The sequence below is a fragment of the Lepidochelys olivacea genome (genome assembly GCF_965140295.1).
Source record: "Lepidochelys olivacea isolate rLepOli2 genome assembly, chromosome: 3".
Classification (NCBI taxonomy): Eukaryota; Metazoa; Chordata; order Testudines; family Cheloniidae; genus Lepidochelys; species Lepidochelys olivacea.
Window position 1 is genome coordinate 4355035 of NC_140413.1, and position 27612 is coordinate 4382646.

Genomic DNA, 27612 nt, shown 5'->3' on the forward strand with positions numbered 1-27612 from the left:
GAACTGGGATTGTTTAGTCTACGGAAGAGAAGAATGAGGGGGGATTTGATAGCTGCTTTTAACTACCTGAAAGGTGGATCCAAAGACGATGGATCTAGACTATTCTCAGTGATAGCAGATGACCGGACAAGGAGCAATGGTCTCAAGTTGCAGTGGGGGAGGTTTAGGTTGGATATTAGGAAAAACTTTTTCACTAGGAGGGTGGTGAAACACTGGAATGCGTTACCTAGGGAGGTGGTGGAATCCCCTTCCTTAGAAGTTTTTAAGGTCAGGCTTGACAAAGCCCTGGCTGGGATGATTTAGTTGGGATTGGTCCTGCTCTGGGCAGAGGGTTGGACTAGATGGCCTCCTGAGGTCCCTTCCAACTCTGTTATTCTATGATTCTATGAGAAGTGGCCTCACCAGTGCCAAATACAGGGGAATAATCACGTCCCTCGATCTGCTGGCAACGCTCCTACTAATACAGCCCAATATGCCATTAGCCTTCTTGGCAACAAGGGCACACTCCATCCAGATGCCCCTGAATTAAACCCAAAGGGAGGCCAAGTTGTGTGTCACAGGCAGACAAGGGGGATGACCAAGGGGGTACCAACGCCCCGGGCCCCTGCAAGGGCAGGTGAGATGTGCTGGGATGAGGTGATCCATGCTCCACGCTGTAGAGGAAGATGAACCCCCCTGCCAGGATCCCTGCCAGTCTGGCCTGAGGGGAATTCCCTTCCTAGCTGCACGTGTCCATCAGGTTTAGCCCTGGAGCAGGTGAGCGAGATCCATCAGCCAGGCATCGACAACCAACGAACGGCACAGAACTAGCCTGCTGACTTGGAGAGCAAATTGAGGGTGAGATAACTGGCTCTGTTGATATGGGGAAAATGGTGGACATGATGTACCTTGATTTTAGCAAAGCGTTTCATATGGTCTCCAACAGTATTCTTGCCAGCAAGTTAAAGAAGTACAGATTCAAAAAATAGACTATAAGGTGGATAGAAAGCTGGCTAGATTGTCGGGCGCGACGGTTAGTGATTAACGGCTCGATGTCTAGTTGGCAGCCGGTATCAAGCGGAGTGCCCCAGGGCTCAGTCCTGGGGCCAGTTTTGTTCAACATCTTCATTAACGATCTGGATGATGCGATGGGACTGCACCCTCAGCAAGTCTGCAGATGACATTAAGCTGGGGGGAGAGGTAGAAGCTGCGCTGTGTGGTTAGCAGGGTGTTGAGGTCTGGCAGCTCTGATCTTGGGGCTGTGTCCTGGAGCTGGTTCCCAAGAACTTCCTTTTGGACCCCAGTTTATATAGTGAAACTTGACTCCTGCTTAGCTGTACCTTAACCAATCTTTTTGCTAAAATATTAGTAAACAATTCTCTAACCAATCCTATTCTTTAACCAGTCCTACCTCACCACCTTAATTAATGTACACTTAGCAAAATTAATTACGTAACAGACCGAAACAATCAAAGAACCAGACAGAGACCATACAGATAAACAATAGAGAAGTGGGGACCATAAAGACAGAACAATAAAGAAATGAGGATTTCACAAGCAAAACTATTGATAAGTTTCAGAGTAACAGCCGTGTTACTCTGTATTTGCAAAAAGAAAAGGAGTACTTGTGGCACCTTAGAGACTAACCAATTTATTTGAGCATAAGCTTTCGTGAGCTACAGCTCACTTCATCGGATGCAGTGAGCTGTAGCTCACGAAAGCTTATGCTCAAATAAATTGGTTAGTCTCTAAGGTGCCACAACTATTGATAAGTGATTCCTTGCCGGACAGGATGCTAGCAAACTACATTTTCTTTAACCATCTTAAGATCTGTTTCTTTATCTGGTGGTGGTGGGTGTTATTAGGACAGGAGTGTCTCCGTCACGGCCCGATATTACATTGTTTTAATGTAATTTAGATGGAATATGAGGATGTGACTTTCTGCTTCTTGCCTAATGGCTGCTGCTTTCCTCATATGGCTACAGGCAAAGGCCTTAGGCCTTACAACATGGCCACAGGCAAAGGCCTCGTCCGTACGGTGTCTTGGAGCTCTAGTGGCAGATTAGGACCCCAGTGTGTTCGGAACTGCACAAGCACAGGACGAAAAGACAGTCCCTGGCCCCAGAGAGCTGGCAGTGGAAGTATAAGACAAGAGGCATCAGGTGGAAACAGGCAGATGGGGGAGTACAAGGAAGCGATGAGACACTATCGATCCCACGACAGGCAGTGGTCTGGGCCCAGCAGCACCCTGTCATGAAGTTTTCTGCAGGCATCACAGCCCAGCAGAGTTTTGCAGTGGAGGAGGATAATGAGGTCGTTTTGTGGGTGTTTGTGACGAACTTGTCCCAAAGGCGAGGAGCGGCAGGGGGAGCACACAAAGGTGCTTATATGAAAACTGAACAAGTGGGTGGTAGACCTTGGCATCATGGGCGAATCGGAGGTAAGAGCATAAGAACGGCCATGCCAGTGGTCCATCCAGCTCAGTATCCTGTCTTCCAACAGTGGCCAATGCCAGGTGCTTCAGAGGGAATTAACAGAACAGACAGTCATCAAGTGATCCATCCCCTGTCATCCAGTCCCAGCTTCAGGCGAACAGAGGCTCAGGACACTCAGAGCATGGGGTTGCATCCCTGCCCATTCTGGTTAATAGCCATTGATGGTCCTATCCTCCATGAACTTATCTAGTTCTTTTTTTTAACTCTGTTATAGTCTTGGCCTTCACAGCATCACCAGGCAAGGAGTTCCACAGGTTGACTGTGCGTTGCATGAAGAAATACTTCCTTTTGTTTGTTTTCAACCTGCTGCCTATTCATTTCATTGGGTGACCTCTAGTTCTTGTGTTATGAGAAGGAGTAAATAACATTTCCCTATTCACTTTCTCCACACCACTCATGATTTTATAGACCTCAATCATCCCATTTTAGTCGTCTCTTTTCCAAGCTGAAAAGTCCCAGTCTTATTAATCTCCCCTCAGGTGGAAGCTGTTCCATCCCCCTCAACATTTGTGTGGCCCTTTTCTGAACCTAGCTGGTAGTCAATATCTCAGCAGTGAATGAGATGAGAAGTAGGTGAGGATTGGCCAGGAAGGTATGCTAGAGAAAGGGGAGCCAATGGAGGGCTGCAAAGCGATGGGCCAGGGAAATGATTTTGGCAGCAGTATTCTGAATGGACCAGAGCAGGGCAAGCTTGCGTCTGTCAAGACCAGAGAGGAGGCTGTTGCAGCAACCAAGGTGCCAGAGGATGAGCTGGGATGAGAAGTGCAGCTGTGGGCATGGATAGGAAAGGCCAAACCGTAGAGATGTGATGCAGAAAAAAACCAGCAAGATTTAGAGATAGTCTGGATGTGAGGGCCTACAGAGAGGTCTGAGCCAAAGATGGCAGCCAGGTTACAGGACTGTGATGGTCCCTGGAACAAACAAAGGAAGTCTGATGTCTTCATATCAAGACTGAATGCCTTTCTGGAAGATATGGTCCAGATAAATTGCTTTCAAGAGTTTTCAAAGAGCTGGCTGATGAGCTTGCTAGGCCATGACTGCTGATATTCAATGAGTCCTGGAACATTGGGAAAGTGCCAGAAGACTGCGAGAAAGCTAGCATTGTGCCACTATTTTACAAGGGTAAATAGGATGCCTGAGGTAGTTATAGGCATGTCAGCCTGACACGGATCCCAGGCAAGACAATAGACCAACGGGTATGGAACTCAGTTGCTAAAGAATTAAAGGAGGAGGATGTAATTAATGACAATCAATATGGGTTTATGGAAAATAGATCCTGTCAAACTAATGTGAGATCTTTTTTATGAGATTACAAGTTGAATTGATAAGGGTAATAAGGCTGATGTAATATACTTGGACTTCTGTAAGGCATTTGACTTGGTACCACATCACATTTTGATTATAAAACTAGAATGATACCAAATTAACATGGCACACATTACATGGATTAAAACTGGCTAAGTGATAGGTGTCAAAATATAATTGTAAATAGGCAATCATCACTGACTGGGTGTGTTTCTAGAGGGGTCCCACAGGGATCAGTTCTTGGCCCTATATTTAGCATTTTTATCAATGAATGGAAAGAAAACATGAAATCATCACTGTAAAGTCTGCAGATGACACAAAGATTGCGAGAGTGGTAAATACTTAAGAGGACAGGTCACTGATACAGAGAGATCTGGATCACTTAGTAAGCTGCTAAATGTAAACATGTACGTCTGGGAACAAAGAGTGCACGCTGCACTTACAGGATGGGGGACTCAATCCTGGGAAGCAGGGACTGAAAAAGATTTGGGGGGTCATGGATAATCAGCTAAACATGAGTTTCCAGTGCAAAAGAGCTAATGCATAAACGGGGGATCTTGAACAGAGAGGTCATTTTGTCTCTGGGTTTGGGACTGGGGCGACCGCTGCTGGAATCCTGTGTCCAGTTCTGGGTGTCCACAGTTCAAGAAGAAGGTTTATTAATTGGAGACAGTTCAGAGAACAGCCCTGAGAATGATTAAAGGACTGGAAAACCTGCCTTGTAATGACAGCATCAAGGAGCTCCATCTATTTAGCTTAACAAAGAGGTTACAGCATGACTCGCTCACAGTCTCTATTTACCTACATGGGGAACAAATATTTGTGTTAAGAAAGGGCTCTTCAATCTAGCGGAGAAAGATCTAACACGATCCAATGGCTGCAGATGGACAAATTCAGAGGGAAACACTGTAAGGCGTACATTTGTCAGAGTGAGAGTAATTAACCATTGGAACAATTTACCCCAGGGCCTGGTGGAGTCTCCATCACTGGCAATTTTTAGAATCAAGACCAGCTGTTTTTCTAAAAGATCAGCTGCTCTAGGGATTATTGTGGGGCAGGTCTCTGGCCTGGGTTACCCAGGGGGTCAGGCTACATGATCACAGTGGTCTGGCCTCGGGATCTGTCCACGTTACTGGGCTGGGTAGAGCCGTGACGGGGTGAGATTTGCTCTGTTGGGTCAACAACCATCTGCACAGAAGTTACTGTCACCCCTTGCCAGGAAGCGGCCAGAAATCGCAGCCAGGGCGGGTCCCACCACCTTGTAGACGCCCGGCAAGGCGAGGCCTGTTTCCTGGATCTTGCCTTGGCGCCGTCTCTCCTTGGCACAGCCTTGCCTGCCAACCCCCCACCCCTTCCACCTGAGCCCTGGCAGGTTTGCGCCCCCCGGCCGTGGGGCACGGCTCCCCGGCTCAGAGCCCCCCAAGCCCTGCCTGCTGCCCTGCCCCACGGGGGGCAGCCCGGGGGGCCCGAGCCTGCTCCAGTCCATCCCAGGGCTTGCGGCCGGGCAGCCCCTGGCCCCAGCCCCGCTGCTCGGTGGGGCCGGGCGAGGATCGCCCCCCCCCCCACGGGTGGGGGAGGGGGGTCAGGTTGCAAAAAGGGGCCTGGGCTGGTTCTCTCAGCTGACTGCGGTCATGTGACCTCCCTTCCTCCGACTCCTCTTCCCCCGCCCGGGGCTCGCTCCGCCCCTGGAGCTGCCGCGGCGGGCCCGGGTGGCGGGGGGAGCGAGCCCGGCGCCGCAGCATGGCCTGGACCCGGTACCAGCTCTCCCTGGCCGGGCTCATGCTGGCCACCGGCTCCATCAACACCCTCTCGGCCAAGTGAGTCGCCGCGGAGCGGGAGCGTAGCTTGGGGGGGGCCCTGCCCCCGGGTCCCGGGGAGCAACGCGGGGGGCGCTGCTGGGGGGGGGCCCTGCCCCCGGGTCCCGGGGAGCAAGGCGGGGGGCGCTGCTGGAGGGGGGGGCCCTGCCCCCGGGTCCCGGGGAGCAAGGCGGGGGGCGCTGCTGGAGGGGGGGGCCCTGCCCCCGGGTCCCGGGGAGCAAGGCGGGGGGCGCTGCTGGAGGGGGGGGCCCTGCCCCCGGGTCCCGGGGAGCAACGCGGGGGGCGCTGCTGGAGGGGGGGGCCCTGCCCCCGGGTCCCGGGGAGCAACGCGGGGGGCGCTGCTGGAGGGGGGGGCCCTGCCCCCGGGTCCCGGGGAGCAACGCGAGGGGCGCTGCTGGCGGGGGGGGCCCTGCCCCCGGGTCCCGGGGAGCAACGCGGGGGGCGCTGCTGGCGGGGGGGGGCCCTGCCCCCGGGTCCCGGGGAGCAACGCGGGGGGCGCTGCTGGGGGGGGGGCCCTGCCCCCGGGTCCCGGGGAGCAACGCGGGGGGCGCTGCTGGAGGGGGGGGGCCCTGCCCCCGGGTCCCGGGGAGCAAGGCGGGGGGCGCTGCTGGGGGGGGGCCCTGCCCCCGGGTCCCGGGGAGCAAGGCGGGGGGCGCTGCTGGAGGGGGGGGCCCTGCCCCCGGGTCCCGGGGAGCAAGGCGGGGGGCGCTGCTGGGGGGGGGCCCTGCCCCCGGGTCCCGGGGAGCAACGCGGGGGGCGCTGCTGGGGGGGGGCCCTGCCCCCGGGTCCCGGGGAGCAACGCGGGGGGCGCTGCTGGCGGGGGGGGGCCCTGCCCCCGGGTCCCGGGGAGCAACGCGGGGGGCGCTGCTGGCGGGGGGGGGCCCTGCCCCCGGGTCCCGGGGAGCAACGCGGGGGGCGCTGCTGGCGGGGGGGGGCCCTGCCCCCGGGTCCCGGGGAGCAACGCGGGGGGCGCTGCTGGCGGGGGGGGGCCCTGCCCGCGGGGGGCGCTGCTGGCGGGGGGGGGCCCTGCCCCCGGGTCCCGGGGAGCAACGCGGGGGGCGCTGCTGGCGGGGGGGGCCCTGCCCCCGGGTCCCGGGGAGCAACGCGGGGGGCGCTGCTGGCGGGGGGGGCCCTGCTCCCGGGGAGCAACGCGGGGACGCTGCTGGCGGGGGGCTCTGTCCCCGGGTCCCGGGGAGCAACGCGGGGGGCGCTGCTGGCGGGGGGGGGCCCTGCCCGCGGGGGGCGCTGCTGGAGGGGGGGGGCTGTACCCGGGTCCCGGGGAGCAACGCGGGGGGCGCTGCTGGAGGGGGGGGCCCGGGTCCCGGGGAGCAACGCGGGGGGCGCTGCTGGCGGGGGGGCCCTGCCCGCGGGGGGCGCTGCTGGAGGGGGGGGCCCTGCCCCCGGGTCCCGGGGAGCAACGCGGGGGGCGCTGCTGGCGGGGGGGGCCCTGCCCGCGGGGAGCAACGCGGGGGGCGCTGCTGGCGGGGGGGGCCCTGTCCCCGGATCCCGGGGAGCAACGCGGGGTGCAAAGAGATAGGGGGTGTTTTCTGTGGGCTCCCCCCTGGTCTGTCTGGTGGGGAGGGCAGGAGATAGGCTCTGATCTGGGTGATCGGGGCTCCCCTGGCGGGGCCCTCGGTCTCCCTCCAGCCCTCAGTAAATGGGGGGAGGCTGGGTGTTGAAGGGACCCTATTTCTCTTGGGAGCAGGGTTGGGGGAGCTGGGGGAATGGCCCTCCCTTCCCATGGGGGGAGCTGCGGTGGGATGGGCCCTTTGCTCCATGTTGAGGGGGGGTTGTAACCCTGTCACTACCCCGGTGGGGTTAAGGTCCTGCTGCTGTGCGTGTGGACACGGCCCGTTCCGTGCCTCAGTTCTCCACCTGCTGCGCCGTGTGTGGCCGGCGCTTAACCCACTGGCATGTGTGTGTCCCGTGCTCTCGGCTCCAGAAGGCTCTCGGCGGGGAGCCCGGCTCTGGCCCTGGAGTAACGGGGCACGGAGCCACGGGCCTTTGATGCAGAGCTAATGCTCTGAAGGTCAGCCGGGAACAGCCCCCCGCCAGGCACAGCAAAGTGAGTTAACCTGTTGCCGAGGTCGAATCCTGTCCGGGTTGGGGTTCTCCTTTCATAAGGTGGCTCAGCGTGAGGAATAGCGCCCGGAAACGGAACAGTCCCTCCTCTGAGGGTGGCAATGCCCCGCTCTGCAAGGGAAGTCGTAATATCCCTTGCTGGGCAGTGCTGCACCATATGGGGAGGGGAGATTTCTTCCACCCATTTCTCTCCCTGCCCCCAAAATGCCAGGCCACTGCCAATCAGGTATGCGCTGAGATCTCCTAGCCCGGCCCACACAGCTGCACCTGTTCGGCCCGACAGCTACAACTTATGCATCTGTCCATGGGCTGGTCCCGCCTATGGGACTTGACTCTTCACCAAGCTGGAGCTAATTCCTGCCGTGGGGCTGTGTGTAAACTCGCTGTTAAGTTGCTTCTGGTTTCTAGGCCTTGCACAGGTTGCAGTGCTATAAAGCCAAGGACATGCAGTTGGTTAGAAATGGGGCTTCCTTTCCCTCTGCAGCCAGTGAAAGAGCTGAGAGTGGGGATTTGCCCTCTTCCCTTCCTGCAAAGCCTGCATGGGGAGAGGGATAGGAAGCCAGCTCTGATCTCCCGGCTTCTTGCGCCCTCAGGCGAGTAGGGGGGCGGAGCGCTAGCTCCGAGCGTTGTCTACCCCGTCTTTGTTGTATCCGAGCGCTTTGCCGCAATGAATGAAATCGCAGATGCGGAAACTGAGTCATGGGGAAATTAAAGCAACTTGCCCAAGGTGGCCCAGGAAGCGACCCCACATGTCCTGAGCCCCTGCCTTGGCAAGCGTCTCAACAGAAACCTCTGATTAACTGTTTTGTATGCCTCTTGCGAAATGCAGAGCTGAGTCAGTGTGGTGGTCAGCTGGCGGGGTTGATGGGTGTCTGGTCATGTGGTAGGTGAGGTCAGGCTCTGCCCTGACTTGTGCAGAAACTCTGCTGACTTAGCGTGAAAGACGTGAGCAAAGTCAAGAAAGCGGCTTCCACTCTGTGACATACCGGGGCGCCTTCCGTCACACGCCCCCTGCCCTACTTCGTGACTGTCTGGGTTGTGACCTCCGGTCCCTCTAGCTTTTCCTGCTGAGCTTTGAGGTTGCATTTTAACACATCTTTCCTGGTGCTCAAAGCATGGCACAGATGCTACCTACACTCGTGGTGCAAGATGCAACCCATGCTCTCTGCTTCTCCAACAAAACTCAGCTTTGCCTCTCCTGATTTCCCCACCCCGGTTAGAAGTGACCTTGAATCCACGGGCAATTTAATTTGCATGGTCGATTTTTAAATTCAGGCCGGTGGCACAAGTGGCTCAAGGCCGTTGCTGTCATGGAGTCCCTGGGCGATGCTCTGGAACTGCTCCCTACGAAGCCAGTCAGGACTGTGGGGAAGTCTCCTTTCTGTGAGCAGCCTGTCTTCAGGACACACAGCTCCCACCTTCCTGGGTCTGACCTCGGAGCATTCAGCCTCCTCTGCCCCTCCGTGTGCTTCCCCCAGCGAGTCTGCCCAGGCGGATTCCGGGGGAAGCCAGAGGGTCTTGCCCCCCAACTCCGCAGTCAGACATGACTCTTAGCCAGCCAGTAAAACAGAGGTTTATTAGACGACAGGAACATGGTCTAAAACAGAGCTTGTAGGTGCAGAGAACAGGACCGCTCAGCTGGGTCCATTTTGGGGGGCAGTGAGCCAGACAACCATGTCTGCACTTCACTCCATGTCCCCAGCCAGCCCCAAACTGAAACTCTCTCCAGCCCCTCCTCCTCTGGGCTTTTTCCCTTTCCCGGGCCAGGAGGTCACCTGATTCCTTTGTTCTCCAACCCTTTAGCTCTCACCTTGCAGGGGGGGAAGGGCCCAGGCCATCAGTTGCCAGGAAACAGGGTGTCGGCCATTCTCTGTGTCCAGACCCCTGCACACACCTGCCCTCTAGGGCTCTGCAAGGATCATACACCCTTACCCCACCACCTAGATACTTAAGAACTGCCTAGGGGAAACTGAGGCACCCCCACTCTATTCAGAGGAAACGTTAAGAACAGTCCTGCTTCGTCACAGTTGCTGATCTGATAGGGGTTGTACTTACATCCAGAGTGCGTTGGACTGATTGAGGCTGGGAGACTTAAGGTGGCCTCTGTACGTGGCAGTAGCCCCCCATATGTTGCACAGGTTGGGAACCGGAATGGCCACGCCTGGGGATGTTGTGATATTTGGAACAAAAAAAAAAAAACTTTGGAGTCAGAACAAAAAAAAATGTTCCCACACGATGGAAATTCCAAAATATTTCCTCTTGGGAGCAGTCAAACCCGCTTTTGAGCCCTTTCACTTTCATATACAACGGTTTTGACTTTTTCCTGTTTGGGAAACTGCATCGAAATCCCCTTGTTTCTGTCACGTACGGTGGGTGCCGGTTAGTCTCAAACTCTCTGATCCCCGGGAAGTGTGTTAGCCGGAAGTTGCTGAGGAGTGAAAGGCCCGTGCCTGGGACAGCAGATTGGGGTGGCAAGGGGCCCGCCACCTGCACAGGAGGTAACACAGGAGTCCCGCCCCTGCGGCGTGGGAGGGGAGGCCAGTGGGTCGGGCAGCAGGGAGGGGGCCCTGCAGCCTGGATACTGGGGCTTTCCACTGGGGACGGAGTACTGGGGAATGTGGAACTGCATGGTACCTCTTCTTGTTTTCTCTGGGTTGTGTCCTGCCCTGGCACCTGGCCTCTTGGGCTTGGCATGTCCCAGGGCTTGCTTCCCTGGCTGCAGCCCTACAAACCTGCCTGCAGCCAGGGCCACGGGAAGCAGGATCCAAGGTAGAGTCCAGGGAGGGGTTCCGTGCAGCCCCATGAACTCCCAGCATCCTGCTCTCCATGGAAAACCCTGGCTGCAGCTTAGGAGCCTGGGCTTGACATGTCCCAGGGCTTCCTTCCTTTGCAGCCCTACAAATCTGCCTGCAGCTGGGGCTTTCAATGGGGAAGGGGGGCCTGTGGGCCTGCACGGTACCTCTCCCTGCTCCAAAACGTTGCTAGTATCCAGGGTGGATTTGATTTAAATCACTAGTCAGAAAGACTCGATTTAATCATGGATTTCTACATAAAAGTGCCTTCTTGTTGGTTGTTATAACCTCAGTACATATTCTTCACAACTCAGAGATAGATGTAGGTTTCATTTTTAGAAGGGACACACTACACACTTTTAATTTTGATGTTTTATTTTGAAAACTTTTCAGATGAGTTTTACAGCTATATCAGAAAATGATTGTTTGGTTATTTCATTTACCAAAGATAATTGAAGCAGATATTGAGGAAGTCATTGGGAGGTGAACTATCTCCAATTCAAAAGGTTAATCTTTAATATTTGGAGGACTTTCTTGCCAGGCTGTATTAGGAGGAGAACATCACCAGACAGACATTTCAATTGTTTTATTTAACAATTTCTCACCTCTATATATTATTTATTTAAAAGAATTTTTGCTGTTAACAAGTATCTTATCTCTGGAGACACAAATCCACAGTTTGAGAACTGCAAAACTAAGCATCTCTGGTGGTATTTTCTAGACTGAGCACTGACTCCCATTGGGTAGATAGAAAAATTAACCTAAATAATCTCTACAGAAGCCCCTGGAACCCCATAAGATTGGGTCCCTAATCCACAAAGTTTTGGAACTCATTTACAAAACTTTTCTTAAACGTGACATGAATATATTGTCTCAAACTATAGAATTAGAATGTATAATCCCTATTCCATGATGAGATCTTTGAGCTATAATGTATCTTAATTAAAACTATCTTTAGATTGATTTTTGAGGAAAAAACCTTTTTATCAAAAAAATCCGATTTAAATAAAAAACAGATTTTTTTTTAAAAATCATTGATTTTTATCCACCCTGCTAATAGCTAACTCCTGTTAAAGTCCGTGCGACGGGATCGGTGCTCAGGGGACCGTTGCTAATACTCGAAAGCTGTCTTCATCAGCATTGCCAGTGCGACGCTGGCAGACTAGGTGCCCGCTCATGCCGAAGCCCCGGCCTCGCTGGGTGCTGACAGATGCATAGGTGGAAGCCAGGTCGAGTCACTTGTCTATGAGCTCAAAGTGCTTGTGTTTGGTGTTTAAACTTCCTGAAAACTAGTGGGCTGTTACCTGCGTTCATAGGTGCTGATTTCCTCTCCAACCTAACCCGGAGGGTGCTCGGCCCTGCCCAGCCCCACCTCTTCCCACCCCTGCCCCAGGCCCCACCCTGCCTCTTCCCACCACCTCCCCTGAGCATGCCCCGTCCCTGCTCCTTCCCTCCCTCACACGCACCACGGAACAGCTGATTGCAGCAGGCGCGGGGGGGGGAGGGGGGGAAACGTGGCTGCCTTTCCATGTGTGTGTAACACCAACAGACCTCGGTCGTTGGCAGGCAGGAGGGATTGAACCTGGGACCTCAGGAACTAAATGTGTGAGTCTCTCCTGCATGAGCTGAAAGCCATGTGGCTCTTCGCTAAGGCTGTAAAGCAGACTCATTAATCTCGAAGTGGTCTTGGTGCCACTAGATGGGACAGAGCACCACGCCCAGAGGTGTGTGGGTTACAGGTGCTCCAGCCCTGGCGTATCCGTGGAGTCGGTTCCTATGCCTGCAGCGTTTTCACTTGTCTGTCTCCCGCTATAATGGAGCAGCGAACGTTTCCACTGCGTGTACCCCGTCACTGAGGCTGTGTCTACACTGTCAATTGAACGACCAAACGGTGGTCTTTCAGAGGAGTTAAACCCAACACCTCCCCTCCTGCCCAAAAAGACACAAGTTTTGCCGCCACGGTCCCAGTGTGAACAGCGCGTGGCCGGCAGGAGAGTGCAAATGCTGCTCATGGCGGGTGGAAGAGTTTTGTCGGCAGGAGAGCCGACAGACAGTGGCTACACTGCGCGGCTTTTAGCGGCTCGGACACAGCCACGTCACTAAACGCTGTGTAGTGTAGACGCAGCCTTAATAAGCCCTCGATGGGGAGAGAGAGCCTCGAGAATGCAAATGAGGAACTTTAGCAGGAAATGTCACTTTCAAAGCAAGTGGCCATTGTGTGTGGTGATCGGAGAGAAGACTCTAGATGCATTTCTCACTCTCTGTCCTCAGAGCCCACCCATGGGTAGTGACCCTGGCAGCTTGTTTTCTGGGAGAAGAAGACAGAAGTGTGGATTCAGGGAAAGATCCTTGTCTCTGGTCTGTCTGGATTCTAACGGTGCACCAGACGAGGGAGATCCCCAGGGTTATTCTGGGTAGCTCTGAGAGACTTTGGGGAAACTGGCAGATTGCTACATCTCCGCTACCATTTGGAATGATAGACTCTGACTCACCTGTGCATATATTTTACCTGCTTTAGCCCCTCAATAACTCACTTTTTCTTTGCTAATAAATCATTAGTTAGTTAACACTGGTAGCCAGTTCTCGAGTAGTCTTTGGTGTAAGATTTGTGGTACCAATTGATGGGGGTAAATGACTGGTCTCTTGGGACTGGGAGCAACCTGATGCGGTGCGCTTTTTGACGTAAGCGACCACTGATCACGAAGACCAGTTTGTCTGCGTGGCGAGAGAGACTGGAGAGGCCAAGGGGAGTGTCTGTGACTCCGTGGTAAGACTGGTCTAGTGACCCAGGAGTTCACATTCTCTTGGGGAAATCTGATTATAGACCACCCCACCCGTTTGGGGTGTCTGCCCTCTTTTCTGACAGTCTGCCCGGAGGTGGGCACTCACGGTCGCGAGCCGCTCCAGGCAGCGCGACAGCGAGTAACCGGCATCCACTACAGCAGACGGCGTGTGTGTGTGCCACGGGCACTTTGTGAGCAGCTCTGCCCCTATGAAGGGTGGACACGTGTGTGGCAAATCATGGGCGCTTAAAGATCGGGGAAGGGGGGCGGAGAAGATGGAGAGGCTGGAAGCCTGGAGCAGTGTGTTTGCCCTGCCACTGGTTACTCCCCTTGTTTTGTGGAAACGGGGGCCTTGGCTTCTCAGGCTTCAAACTCGGCTCTTCTCAGCAGCTCGGGGGTCTGAGAACAAAGCCCTGGAAACACCCCCTTTCCCCACATATCAAACTTCCCTTCCCCAGGTAGCACTTTGCATCCCCGTTCTGCTCCGCACTTCTGAGAACAGGCTATCCATCCCTGAACCTCCCCTGGAGCTCTCACCTCTGTGTAATTACCTGGGGACTGACCTTGTGAATTCCTCAGCTAAGCTAGCCGGGTTCATGTTGGCTCTCTGATGTGTGGGTGTCTGGGGGGTGGGGGTGAGGTGTTAGGCGCACATGGGAACTAGTTAAACTGCTGGCGAGACAGATCCATCCCTAGACCCAGTCACCCACCTCCCCTGGCCGTCATCGTCTAGGAACAAATTAGGAGTCCCGCAGAGGCAGACCCGAAAGCACGTCCGATCAGAGGATAGGAAGCTAGTTGGTGAGACCTTGGGTCTGAATTGCAGCCACCTCTGGGGTGGAGGTGATTGTGCCAGTATTGGAGGGGCAAGGGAGACCATCGGCTTGAAGCACGGGGCCGGTGGAGCCTCGAACGTAAGACCGGCTCAGCCCTGCGTCTTTCCAAGGCAGAGAAGTCGCTGCGGCCAGGATTCTGATCTGTCACGTGAGGAGTGGCTGGCATCCAGAGCTGGTGCCTAGACCCCGTCGCTGTTCCCTCTCTGGTTTGGCGGAACTGGATGCTGGGCCGGCAGCTCCCGCTGAGCAGCGCGCCTGCTGGCAGCTGAGCGAGGATGTGGCATAGAACGAGCGTGATTGGGGAAGGAAGCTAATCACAGGCCCTTGTCTCTCCTTGCCTGGCGCCTGCGTAACATGGGTGTGAAGGGGCAGGGCAGGGGGAATTGGGCCCAGGATCAGCCTCCGCCCGTCTTGCAGCCGGGGCAAAGGCAGTGCCGTTCGTAGGGGTAGAACGCTCTCCCCTTCCTGTCCCCTGCCAGCAGCTGATGCAAACCCCCCGGGCGGCCGATGGTGCTGTTCTGAAAGCTGCCCTTGGGCAAGCAGTGCTGGGCTGGAGCTGGCCCCATGGCTTGGACACACTGGGGCAGAGGAGGGGCCCCTCTCTCTTGCTAGCCTGTCGCTGCTGGATGCAGAAACCTGCCTCCAGATGGGTTAATGTTGCGGGGGAAGGGGATGGGAGGCGGCTGGACAGCTGGTTCAGCCTTCACCTCCCCAAGGGCTGCCCCGCCATTCCTATCTCCGCATGCACAGGATCACCTGTCTGCAAAGGAGGTGCTGCTCCCTGGTTGGAGGGATCCCCGGCTCTCACTAGGCATCTCTCTTTCCCCGCAACCATGGCTGATCTAGTGAAGATTAATGCGGAGCTGACATCTGATTCCCAGGGGCCAGCGCTCTCTTACTCTGTCTGTTACATAGAGGTGTCCGGTTCGCCTCACTGTCACTCCCTGCCAGGGTGGGGCTGGAATTGGTGCCAGGAAACTTAAAGCTTTGTGCTCACCACTGGGCTTGCAGGCGAGTCTGTACAACGACTGGCCACGTGACAGCCCTTGTGTCTGCAGGCCCCTTTGAAAGCAACCTTTTCCCTCCTGGGAAGTATCTGCTGCTGGGGTGGTCTCCAAAGAGCGCTTTATCTTGGCTGCATGTCAGGAGTTTTGTAAACTGTAACACTGGCTGGGAACTCTTTGACAAATCCCTGACAAATCCCTTTTTGTCCCCCAAAAATGCTAATTTGTCAAAGCAGAAAGGGTTCACAAGATGGGGCTGGTTTGGACGAATCTCCCAACTTGGGAGAAACGTGGCAAGTTTTCCAGTTCAAAGTGACTTCTTTTCAGAACGTAAGCTTGCTAGGCTGAAAAGAAAAAAGAGAGACGATCAAAATGAAACACTTGGCTTGACCCAAACAAAAATCTTCTGACAGCTCGTTCGGCCACAGACGTCAAGATCTTTGTTGCGGTTCCAATTCGGGATGGTAAAAAATTCAAAACTCTTGAAAATATTCCTGGGACGGGGCAAGCGTTCCCCGCTGAGTGTGAACTGCAGAGACGTCGGTCCCCTGAGGCAATGGCCCCTCTGCCAACCTGCCCCAGAAGTGAGGGCTGGAGAGGGCGGCCCAGCTGCAGTCAGTCTCCAAATCACCGACAGCAGTGTGGGTACGTGGGGCACTGTGTTGCCCACTGCTGGGAGGTGTCCCTGATACTGCACTGTCATTCTGGGTGGGTGTCATGGCCATGGGGGACTTGAACCCCTGACTTTGCTCAGACAGTGTTCTGTGGCTTGCCTACGCAGCTAGAGCTCTGACAGCTTCTCAAAGCAAGGCTCTTCCCTTTGTTCCCCGGCTGGACTGTGCACGCTGCTGCTCTTAACCGCTTCCCCAAATCTGCAAGCCTGTGAAGCACGCCCAACGGCTCCCATCAAAGAGAGCCCTGAGCGTCACTGGCCCAGACTAACTGGAACAGCTCCAGCCTAGTGATCCCGCCTGAAAAGTTGGACTTATTCTCTAGGAACAGAAATCTGGGCAGCCAAGGTGACTGGAGTGAGACAAATGCAGTCCCCTTCTGTTCTGATTCATTGTCCGTCTAGTCCTGGTGACATATTAGGCTAGATAAAGCAGCAGTATGTGTCCAGTAGGCCAGGCCCTGTGTATTCTGCAGCATGCTTCTTAGTTGCAAAATCTATCCTTTGCTCCAGAATTGCAAGGGTCTGGTATTTATGGCTGTCAGGTAAGCCTTCCAAATGCAAACGGATGCAGTGTAGTCCTTCTGGGGTGGCAGCCAGGCTGAAACGCCCGCTAAGGGAGGGGTGGAGTGCCCCCTTCAGGTTGATGTGTTAACTCTGCTTAAATTGCCAACTGTCTCACTGCTGATCGCTTAAAAGCCATCCAGCTGGTGGGTTTCTCCTACCCTCTCAAACTGTTAAAAGCCCCAGCTGTTCCCTCCAAAAACCCCTCACCTTCCGCCTTGCAATCTAATCTTCAGCAATGTGGGGTTTATGTTGTCAGAACACGTAACACATGGAGAACTTGGGTGCAGCTTAAAACACATAATGTCAAAACACATAGTGCAAAGGACACAGCCCAGATTGGATGAATCCCTTTAAATTCAGTCCAAAAACGCTGCTAGAGAACTTGCTGACACCAGACTGCCGGGTGCTGGGCCCGGGGCCTTGATGGTCGGCCATGATTTTGCATTTGCAGGGAGCTGGACTTGACCTGAAACACTTTCCACCTCTCAGTTCTGTCGTGCAGGCTGCCCAGGGCAGAGGCCAGGTTGTGTGACAGGAAGACGGCGCTTTCCCCGTCCTGGATATACCGTGATCTGTGGGGGGGTATTGAATAAAGCTCATTTGTTTATGAAATGCTGTGAGCCGCTCCGTGACCTCAAGCACTTTCCTAAAGGGCGGTGGGTTGGGGGTAACCCAAGAGCTTGTCCAGACCTTTACAAATCTCATTGGATGAGAAAAGGGGGTGGGGGGCAAAGAATTCCTCCTGTCTTTCAGCCAGCCCTAAGTAATCCTCAGTGGGCCGGTACAGGGCTAAGACCTGATTGAAGCAGAGATCAGCCTGTCCTCTCCTTAGCGCCTGTCATCCAAAGATCTCCAGATGGATAACCTCCCCTCCCAGCATCCTGGGAGGCAAATATTCCCCAACCAGCCATGAAACAGCGAATAATGGCTTGGGCTGATGGAGCAAGCTGGAACCTAGGAGTCCTGGGCCTCGGGCCCCTGCTCTAATACCTGGACCACGCTCCCAGTAAGAAGCGGGCCGAGGCGATGCAGCTGTGCAGAGAGCTGTTCATTTTTAAAACGCAGCACTCCCTTGGCGCAGTTTGCTCTCCACGTGCCCGGTGGGGAAGTGTCCTCGGCCGAGCCATGTTCCTCGGTAAATACCAGAGATCCCTCCGCTACCTAGTGCGATACTTAGAGACTACTTTTCCTCGCCAGCTGCGGAAGAACCTTGCCCCGTTACGGCTGCGCACTGGTTTCCCCTGCAGGCTAAAGGAAGGGGGCTGCCCGTCTGCTCTGAAAAGTGTCCGTTGGGCAGCGCCGCTCTTGGGGATGCGTGAGCCGGAGGAGAATCCAGCTCGCTCTGCCAGCGCTGCGCTGGGCTGGTGGGAGTGAGTCTTGCTCGACCCGGAGCGGATCTGGTCGGTCAGAAGGGGCTGTCTCCCGGTTGTAGCTGCATGCAAGAGTCTCCGGCCCCGGCTGTTAACCCTCAGAACGCTGGTGTTTTCCAGCAGGACTTAGCGCAGAGGTCCCCAGTCTGGGGAGGCATGCGCCCCTATGGAGGAGCATTCGGGAGGGTGCAGCTGGGGCCTGGGCCAGCCCCCACAGGGGGCAGGGAGGGAGCACCCCCAGCTCCGCTCCTGGACCCAGTCCCTGCTGCCGGCCCCATGTCCGAGATCCCGGCTGCTGGCACTGGCTGCCGGCCTCAGCCTCTAGCTATGACCCCAGCCCCCTTACCCCTGTCTGTGTCCCCCCCTCCCAGAGCCGTGGCCCTGCTCCTGGCCCCGGTTTGGGGGGACACGGGGGGGGTGGCGTGAGGTAAAACATTTGGGGACCCTGGCTTAGCGGTAGCTGGGGTCACTGTAGCAGGTCCCCGGTTCGTTGAAAGGGGAAGGGCCGGGATTTACGCTCTGCAGGTTTCCTATTCTAACGGCAACCCTCCCCCCCACCCCGTCTCGGTTTCAGATGGGCTGACAACTTCAACGCGGGGGGCTGCGGTGGGACTGCAGAGCACAGCTTCCAGCATCCCTTCCTCCAGGTACGGCCGGCGCCCCACGGGGCTGTGGCTTTCACCAGGCGTGCGGACTCGGAGGGCTCACGCACGCCCCGCTCGTGGCAGATCTCTCCTCCCAGCCCCCCTGGCGGGGGGAGGGGAGATGGGGCTCAGCAGAGCTGGGTTCAGGCCAGCTGTTGACCATGCTTCCTCCCTGGCCCGCCCTGATGGCAGCGCCTTTCGGGGAGCAGAGGGGGTTATTCTGGGGGTGTGTGTCATGTCCTCCCCCCACCTCCCCATCTCTCCTCCCCTTCCCGGATCAGCAGGTTTGCGCAGCTGATGGTATAATGTTTTAAGCTCTGGCCTGTCCCGCCATCCAGGGCCTGTGGGATCCACTGGCACAGCTGAGGGGGAGGCTGGAGCTGTGGGGCGGCAGAGCTTCCCGGGTCTGCCTCGCTCCGGGGAGCAGTCACTGGGTGCGGAGCTGCGGCTGCCCCTGAGATACCAGCGCCCCGTCTCTGCCGAGCCGCCTCCCCACAGAGCTGCCGTGTCCGTGTTTCAGGCCGTGGGAATGTTCCTGGGCGAATTCTCCTGCCTGGCTGCCTTCTACCTCCTGGTCTGCAGGGACCGGCGGCGAGCAGAGCCCAGCCTGGCCCCCGCGCAGCCCTTCAACCCACTGCTCTTCCTGCCTCCGGCGCTGTGCGACATGACCGGGACCAGCATCATGTATGTGGGTAAGTGCTGGGTGCTCCGGGCCTGGGGGGCGGAAGGGGGCACCTGATAAGCAAGGGGCAAGTGGAGTTGTCTTTAAAACCCTGTGGAACGTCATGCCTTTTTGCAGGTGGTCCTTCCTGGGGGGGTTAACGCCCCACAGTTAATCCCCCCGGAGCACTGCATTGCTCATCTGTTTTGCAGAGACACCAAACCAACAGGCCACCGAGCAATGTGTGTTCCCCGGTCAGCTCTCCGGAGATTGCACCTTCTCTCGGAATGAGGCCCGCTTCCTGTAGGGGGTGCCCTCTCCTAGGTGGGCAGAAACTGAAGTTATCTTAAGTACTTATCTGGCCCCGTTACTGTCACGTCTGAGCACCTCACACTCTGGAGTGCAGCTTTCCGTGCGACCCCTCTGTGAGGCAGAGCTATTAGCTCTAGTGTACAGAGGGGAAACTGAGGCACAGACGGGCAGCGACTTGCCCACAGTCGCACAGGGAATCTGGCGGAGCTAGGATTTGAACCCTGGCCTCCTGATTCCCAAGGTAGCATCCTAACTTTGGCACAGTCCTTCCTCTAAGCTAGCCATCCCCCAAATCATCTGCTTTGACCACTTCCTTCCTCCAGCCAATCAAGGTGAGGACGGAAGCCCTGTGTCCGCAAATGGCTAAGAAGCTCTTATGTTCTGATGTCCTTTATGAAAATAATCAGTTTTAATAACCCCCCCTAGAAACTCAGGGCCCGATTCCCCACCGCCCTGCCCCTTGGGTCATCCTCATTCACCCCTGTGCAGAGTGGGTGGGAAATGCTGTGAGTTGCGTGCACTTTGCCAGCTATAAATAACACAAGGGGCAAGGCTGGGGGGGAAATGGGCTTTAAAACCAGGGGCACAAATCTCATTCTGGCTGCTCCTGGACCTAGCAGCGAGAGAAGGCTCGGAAAGGGGTTCTTGCTCAGCTGGCTCGGTCACGTTAAAATCAGGAAATAAAACCATCCACCACAAAACGCAAGCTGTCCTGCCCTTGAGCAGAGGGGGAGGGGCCCTTTCCACAAGGTCTCAGCACAGAGCCCAAAGCTCCAATGAAAGTCACCCCAAAAACTCCCTCGCTGGGAGCGGCATTGTGCCAGTGACCCTCCCACGCGCGATGGATGAAGCACAATTAATTGCGAGCATGTCAAAGGAGACGTCGCTCAGACTGATGCTGATTAAATCCTATTTAACGTCCGGTGGTTGTGTTCTCGAGCCGCATTCTCCCGCAGGCTGGAGCCGTTGGAGGGACGGGGAGCGGGGGAAGCTTTGACTGCAGGCTGGGAAGGATGCCGCGGCTGAAACATTCTGCTGGGCACAATCGCTCCCTCCGTGCCTCCCAGATTTAAAAGGCCTCATCGTGCTGCCTTTTGGGGGGCTAGAACCGGGATCCTCGGCTGTGATAAACCAGAGCTCTAGCGTTTGAGTTGGAGGAGATGCTCTGCAAGCTGTACTGGTATAAAGGCATTTATCCTCTGGGCTTCCCGCCACCAGAAGGCGACGTAGTCATAGAATCATAGACTATCAGGGTTGGAAGGGACCTCAGGAGGTCATCTAGTCCAACCCCCTGCTCAAAGCAGGACCAATCCCCAATTTTTGCCCTAGATCCCTAAATGGCCCCCTCAAGGATTGAACTCACAACCCTGGGTTTAGCAGGCCAATGCTCAAACCACTGAGCTATCCCTCCCCCCAAGGAGTCACCCACCCGCATGCTACTCTGCAGGGGAACAGTGAGCCCCTTGCTTAATGGGCTCCTGTAATGGCCTGGTGTGGAGACAGCTGGCAGGACAGGAATAGCAATGGGGCTGCGGTGCATCTAGGGGAGAGGGGAGGAATGGCCTAGCTGGGGGTCAGGATTGAGGCGTGTCTGGTCCGGCAGCTCCACTCACAAGCACGTTCCTTCGCCGTAGCCCTGAACATGACCAGCGCCTCCAGCTTCCAGATGCTGCGCGGGGCCGTGATCATCTTCACCGGGCTGCTCTCGGTGGCCTTCCTGGGCCGCAAGCTGGTGCCGAGCCAGTGGCTGGGGATCTTGGTCACCATGGCCGGGCTGGTGGTGGTGGGGCTGGCGGACATGCTCGGCAGCCGCGACGAGACGCACAAGCTGAGCGAGGTCATCACAGGTACGTGGTGGGGGGGAGACAGCCTGGGAGGGCCACGAAGGAATCTGAGAGGGGGTCGTCACTGGGGATAGATTTTTCTGGGTGGGACTGGCTGCGGGAATGCGGGTCCTGAATGCAATAGATCCCTGCTGCGGTTACTCCGCCCGGCGGGTGGGGCGTCGCTGTGTCTGGAGACCCCCCCACGTTCTCTCTTCCCCGCCCCGCTCCAGGTGACCTGCTCATCATCATGGCCCAGGTGATCGTCGCCATTCAGATGGTGCTGGAGGAGAAGTTCATCTACAAACACGACGTGCACCCGCTGCGGGCCGTCGGCACGGAGGGTAGGTGGCAGCGGGGGGAGGGGGCTGGGTGGCGGGAGCCCCATACCGGGTGCTAGGTGGAGGAGCTGTGGTGACCTGTGGGCCGCTCTGGGCTACTGACTCCGAGCAGGGAGCCTGCGGCCGAGCCCCCTTGCCGCTCGCACTGGGAGACGCAGCAGGCGGCATCCTGCATCGCAGCCTCTGAGGCTGGCGCTAGGCTGTGGGGACTGAAGCGTTTATGGGGGACACCTGAAGTGTCCCTGTCCGCTGAAAACATGGGGTCCGGGGTCTGCACCCAGGCAGCAAGGGCAAACTGGCAGCTGGCGGGAGGGGAGCAAGGGTCTCTTTGTTGCCACCCACCACTCCAGTCACAGTAAATGGGGCTGGGGGTGCTTGGAAGAGCTGTCTTTAGCTAGGCTGCTTTCCATGTGACTGAAACAGCGTCGGGGGTGGATACTGCAGCAAGGGGGAGGAATATAGGGTGGGTCCAGGGGAGGTCTCCTTAAAACTCTGGTTCATTTCCCGCCCCTGCAGCTCACTTGTGCCTGGCGGGGGGGTGACTGGATCCTGCGTGACTCAGGACAGCCTCTGAAAAACTGCATCTTTCTCCTGAAATCCATCCCACCACAAAACCCAGATCCAGCGTTCAGGGGCCCCAGATGGATTCCCGGGGAAGGAAAGGCCCCATGTTAAAGGGGGGTGGAGGGGACTCTTGAGGAATGAGCCCCAACCAGCAGCGCCTGGTTTTTCTGCCCCCCCATCACCACCCCCTGCCTTGCTCCCTCCCAGGTTTCTTTGGCTTCGTCATCCTGTCCCTGCTGTTGATCCCCATGTACTACATCCCGGCGGGCAGCTTCAGCGGCAGCCCGCGGCAGGTGCTGGAGGACACGCTGGATGCCTTCTGCCAGATTGGCCGCCAACCCCTCATCGCCCTGGCCCTGGTGGGCAACATCAGCAGCATCGCCTTCTTCAACTTCGCCGGCATCAGCGTCACCAAGGAGATCAGCGCCACCACCCGCATGGTGCTGGACAGCCTGCGCACCGTGGTCATCTGGGCCGTCAGCCTGGCCGTGGGCTGGGAGACCTTCCACGGCCTGGAGATCCTGGGTTTCCTCATCCTCCTGGCCGGCGCCGCCCTCTACAACGGCCTGCACCAGCCCCTGCTTGCCAGGCTGCCCTGGCGCCGGCCCCCAGCGGGTGCCGTGGGCTCTGAGGCCGAGAGGGAGAATCTGCTGGGAGGGGAGAGGGCACCCATCAACGGGGACAGCTGAGGAGCCGGACCCCATGGGGCGTGGATGCCAGATCCCCGCCCTCGCCTCCCCCCACCCCAGCCCCCTGGCACGGTCTGGGACACCGAGCCTGCCGCTCTGTTGGCTCTACTGGGCCCCCAGGCATTCTGGGCACGGCGGGGCCCTGATCTGCGGGGGATCTCCCTTCTGCCTTGTATAGCTGGGAAGAAGGGGGTGGTGCTTTCATCTCCCAGCAAGTGCCTACTCTCCCATGCATGGAGGTCTCTATTCCCCTCCCCTGGAAGCTCTCTGCTTCAGCCATCTCCTGGCACAGAGCTGAAGCCGTCTGCAGGGTGGGGCCCTGTTTGCTGCACCCAGGGTGGTGTTGGGGGACTTTAATGCTGCCTGCTGGCCCCTAGGAGCTGGGCTGCCGGGGGCCAGTGGAGCACAGGTGGCTGGCAGGGGCGCGCCGTGCCATGTGCAGGAAGATGTGCCATTCCGCGCATGCGTGCAGGGTGTGACCTTGTGCAGACAGCGTGTGCAAGGTCACACTGGGTGGAGGGGGCCATTTTGTTCTACAAAATGGCGTCCTCCCTGCAGGGGCTGGCTGGAATCGGCTGTGGGGCTGGGGCATGCAGTGTGTACATAGGCACCACGCCCCTGCGGGCTGGTTCCTGCCCTGCTCCCTCTGTTGAGGGAAAGGTTGTCACGCCAGGCAGAGAGCGATCGAAGCTGCTGGACTCACCCCAGCCAGGGCGCTCGCAGCCTGACCCGCCCTGCAGCTGGGGCGATACAGGCGTGGCCTGGCCGGGGAGGGACATGATGCCCATCTTGCCTTGTCTCCTGTAACCAGTAAAGCACAGACCAGGGAGCCCCCTCTGCAGCAGCTGCCTGGGGTCGGGGGAGAAGTCTGGGCCTTGTCTGCCTTTTACCGGAATCGCTCACCCTCCTGCTGGGGCTTCCTCTGCCTGCTGCATCCCGGGTTGTGCCCAGCGGTGCCTGGGCCTGCTGGCCAGCTTCCCCCTCCTGCCTCCTCCTATGCAGAGCTGAGCCCTTACCGGGGCTCCACCGTCCCTCAATGTCCTTGAACTGGCCCAGGGCCTCGCCCCGAGGTACCTCCCCGTGCCCGTCCTCATTGCTTTCCCTGCCCCTTCCAGCGCAGGAGGGAGGTGGTCACATTTCAGAGCCCCCACCTGTATTCCCCCTTCAGCGAGGACACCTGCTCTCAGCCCCCAGGCTGCTACTGCTCTGGGGTGGAGCCCCCTCTCTCTCCCTTCTGACCAGGGTTCCCTGCCTTCCCTGGGTTGTGCCCAGCACAGCCAGGCTGCCCGGGCAGGCCTGCTTGCTTTCCCCTCTGAGCTGGTTCCCGGTGCCTGCCGGCGTTACAGCGATCGTACAGCACTTCCTCTGCTGGCCTGTGTTAGGGTTAAGGTAAAGGCACTGCAGAGAAACCATCACAGGAACTTGCGTGCCCAGCTCCCCCCCGTGTCGTCTCTTCTCCCCCCCCCCCCCCATGGGCTCTGGGTCCTTCACCGCCACGCTCCAGGGGTTTCCGTGTGGGTTCTAGCTCATCACAGCTTCAGCTCACACCAAGCACCCTGGCTTATGGGGCCTGGTCCTCCCACCCCTGCCCTGAGGCTTGGGACCTGCTATGGACCAGAGGTCCTGTCTGTGCTGGCTCAGGAGGAAGGCCCTGCGTGGGTTTAAAATCAGGGTATTTATCCAGAAATCTTTTCTTTGGCCCCTGGAGCATGGAGTTTGGACTTGTATTGCGTTTCTCCCCAGGGGCTGGCTTCAAAGGGCTGATAACCGGAGGAACTAGGGTCGTGTCCCCCCCCTCCAGGAGCACACTTTTGCATGTTTAACACAATGGACCCCGTGGTATTAACCCACCTTCACGAACGTTTAACTCACTTCAGTAGTGTGACTCTGAATTCCCCAAGGCTTGTCCAGGACCCTGCAGAACAGGGTCCAGCTGAACGGCTGGGGAGCCTGGGTTCTCTCTCTTCACTCTCCTCTGCATTTCTCCTCCCCAGCTCATTCATTCCCTCCTTCCCCCACACCCTCCCAACCTCCAATAAAATTCAAAACCTTTCTCCCTTACACAGTGGAGTAAAAGCAGCCCCATTGCTCTCCCTCTGTCCACCTGCTTTCCTGTTCGGTTTGCGGGGCTCAGGCCAGGAGCTGATCTGCCCTGGTGCAGTGCATGCCAGGTGGGATCCTCCCTCCCTAGGCCCCAGTCAGCTCTGGAAGCTGATTTCCTTCCCGGTAGCCAGCTGTGTGCAATCCCCTACGTACGTCCTCCGCTGCCCGCATGTTGGCAGCGTGGCAGGCCAGTGGTACAGAGAGGGCCATGCCCATCTTTAGGGCTGCTAAGGTGGATGTTACATCCCCCAAACCTTCCAGCTTTGCGGAAATGCTCACTTCCAGCCCATCCCCGGGGAGAGGAGGGGGCGAGTTACTTGGGCCGAGAGGGGTAGAGAAGCTGCATGCGGGGCCTGCTGGCTCCTATGATGTGGAAGTGCAGCCTGGGGAAACTAGCATCCTTGGAGCTGATGCTGGGGCAAAGCACCTTCTGGCTGGGTTGGCAGAGATGCCCCCCATTGGCATGTCACCTCTGCAGGCTCTGCCCTGTGTGTCTTGGCTGGACAGGTCACTGCTGCTGCGGCCCCACTCCGCCACCTGGGGGCACTGGGCACAGCCTGCAGCAGGCGCCCCGATGTCCGGGTGATGGGTGGCTCTTGAAGAGCCTGGGATTCATAGATTCATAGATACTAAGGTCAGAAGGGACCATTATGATCGTCCGGTCTGACCTCCTGCTCAACGCAGGCCACAGAATTTCACCCACCCACTCCTGCAATAAACCTCTCACCTATGTCTGAGCTATTGAAGTCCTCAAATCATGGTTTAAAGACTTCAAGGAGCACAGAATCCTCCAGCAAGTGACCCGTGCCCCATGCTACAGAGGAAGGTGAAAAACCCCCAGGGCCTCTTCCAAGCTGCCCTGGAGGAAAATTCCTTCCCGACCCCAAATAGGGCGATCAGCTAAACCCTGAGAGGAGGCTGCAGCAGAGGGTCCTGGGTGTCCCTTGCAATGCAATGCTCTGCACAGCAGTGTCTGGGGCCCTTTCCCTGGATTAGGGACCCCCATTTCCTGCAAGGCGGTGCTACCAATCCGACACCTCTTTCCTCTCAGTAAGAAGCATGAGGAGGCCATGACAGGGAGCTGGGGGTTGCACTTCCTTGCAGAGCTGTGGGAGAATGCATCCCTGGTCAATGGCTCACGGGGGGGGGGCGGGGAGGATTTGGCTCTGAGGAGAGGGGCAAAGGAAGGCAGAGGCACAAATTAAGTCCTGCTTATGGGGCTGAAGTGGGACTTGGGGGCTGCCTTGGCATTGCACTGGCCCTCAACCCAGGGCTGAATTCCTCCCCTTCCCCACTGAGGAACCCCTGTTGCTAGGTGAAGGGGTCGGTTCTCCGGGCTGCCATGCCGCATAGCCTCCTTCTCTTAGGAACTCCCTCTGCGGTGTCTGTAACTCTCAACAATTTGCATTCAGGCTTGCTGCATATGTGCAGCTTACTGGGGTGGTGCTTGGAGCATCTATCAGGATTGTGGCCCTGTTACGCTAGGTGCTGTACAGATCCTTAGAGAGAGAGCCCCTGGCCTGAAGTATAAGGTAGGAGGCAGCAGGCGAATACAGTGATCAGGATGAGCAAGGAAACCATAAGCTAATTATGAGAGGACGGATGGCTTAGGGTTTGGAAGACAGGAGTTCAAGTCTACTCCAACCTAGATTCCCTGCAGGCACTTGAGCTGTAGACTTAGCCTTTCTGTGCCTCAGTTTCCCCTCCCTAAAATAGGAGTGACAGCACTCTGCCCTACTTCACATTTCAGGACTGCAAAGATTGTGCACATGTGTTTCGGTTTAAAGATCATGAGGGACTCAGCTGCTACGGTGGTGGGAGCCTTATAAAATAGGCAGGTTTGGAAGGGTTGGATTTATGTCGGCAAACGTCAATTTCACAAACTGAGCGAACCATGTTTTCATCGATAACAATGAAAATTTACACACCATCAAAGTAAGAAAAACGCTGCTTGAAAACTTGCACTTAGAGTGAAAATCCAGTGATTTAGAGCTTGGAATTAGGCTGGTTACAAATGGCCGCATCAATGAACCATCAAACCAGATTTGCTTTGTTGATTCAAGGATCATTTCAATGTGTATTTTGACATGTGACATTGACAATTTGTCTTTGAACCGTTTATCAAGCTTTCACTTCTTGAATTATGAATGTCGACCACCATTAAATAAGTGCGGGCCTCTCCCCACCGTGATTTCCCACAATTGTGAACATTTACATTGATAAACATCAACAAATGCTTCAGAATAAAACAGAGAGATTAGCCCCGGACACTATATAAAAAAAAATTAAATTCTGCCAAGCCTAAGACTGTTTGTGGCGTCGATGCAGCTGTGTTGGTCCCAGGATAGGAAAGAGAGAAGGTAGGTGAGAGAAAGTCTTTTGTTGGACCATCTGTTGGGAAGTAGAAGCTTTTGAGCTTCACAGAGCTCTTGTACTGGTCTGGGGAAGGTAACCGGCGTGTCGGCACTAAATACAAATGGGGTCAGATTATTGGTTCACACGTGCTGTAGGACAGCGGTTCTCAACCAGGAGCCCCTGGGGCTAAGGGGTTGTATGAGATTCCATGGGGACCTGCAGCTGAAGCCTGAGCCCCAGCACCCCCAAGGGGCTGAAGCCAGGAGCCGTGGCGTGAAATCCAGAGTCTTGGTGCCCCCCGCAGGGCTGAAGTGTGGAGCTGCTGAGCTGAAGCCACGAGTCCTGGAATCCCCCATGGGGCAGAAGCCCTGAGCCCTGGTGCCCCCCATGGATCTCAAGTGTGGGGCCGAAACCCATAGA

At 56.7% G+C, this 27612-nt stretch overlaps 1 protein-coding gene across 2 annotated transcripts; it reads left to right on the forward strand.

Moving 5' to 3' along the window:
* Nucleotides 1-5427: 5427 nt before the first annotated feature.
* SLC35F6 (solute carrier family 35 member F6) lies at nucleotides 5428-27142 on the forward strand. Of its 2 annotated transcripts, XM_084623421.1 has the most exons (6): nucleotides 5428-5596; nucleotides 18275-18347; nucleotides 18865-19036; nucleotides 20952-21164; nucleotides 21374-21484; nucleotides 22253-27142. In XM_084623421.1, the coding sequence occupies exons 1-6, from the start codon at nucleotides 5520-5522 to the stop codon at nucleotides 22732-22734; spliced, it is 1128 nt and encodes a 375-aa protein (XP_084479547.1). In that variant the 5' UTR covers nucleotides 5428-5519; the 3' UTR covers nucleotides 22735-27142. The 2 variants fall into 2 exon arrangements, with proteins under 2 accessions (XP_084479547.1, XP_084479548.1); XM_084623422.1 differs by lacking the exons at nucleotides 5428-5596; nucleotides 18275-18347 and adding an exon at nucleotides 19218-19329 and having other exon boundaries at nucleotides 18902-19036.
* Nucleotides 27143-27612: the final 470 nt, after the last annotated feature.

Bases quoted from the DNA above. Each gene is read 5' to 3' on its own strand.
- SLC35F6 (XM_084623421.1), top strand. From the start codon at position 5,520: ATGGCCTGGACCCGGTACCAGCTCTCCCTGGCCGGGCTCATGCTGGCC. The intron at 18,348-18,864 runs GTACGGCCGGCG...TCCGTGTTTCAG, and splicing joins TCCAGCATCCCTTCCTCCAG to GCCGTGGGAATGTTCCTGGG. The intron at 21,485-22,252 runs GTAGGTGGCAGC...GCTCCCTCCCAG, and splicing joins GCGGGCCGTCGGCACGGAGG to GTTTCTTTGGCTTCGTCATC.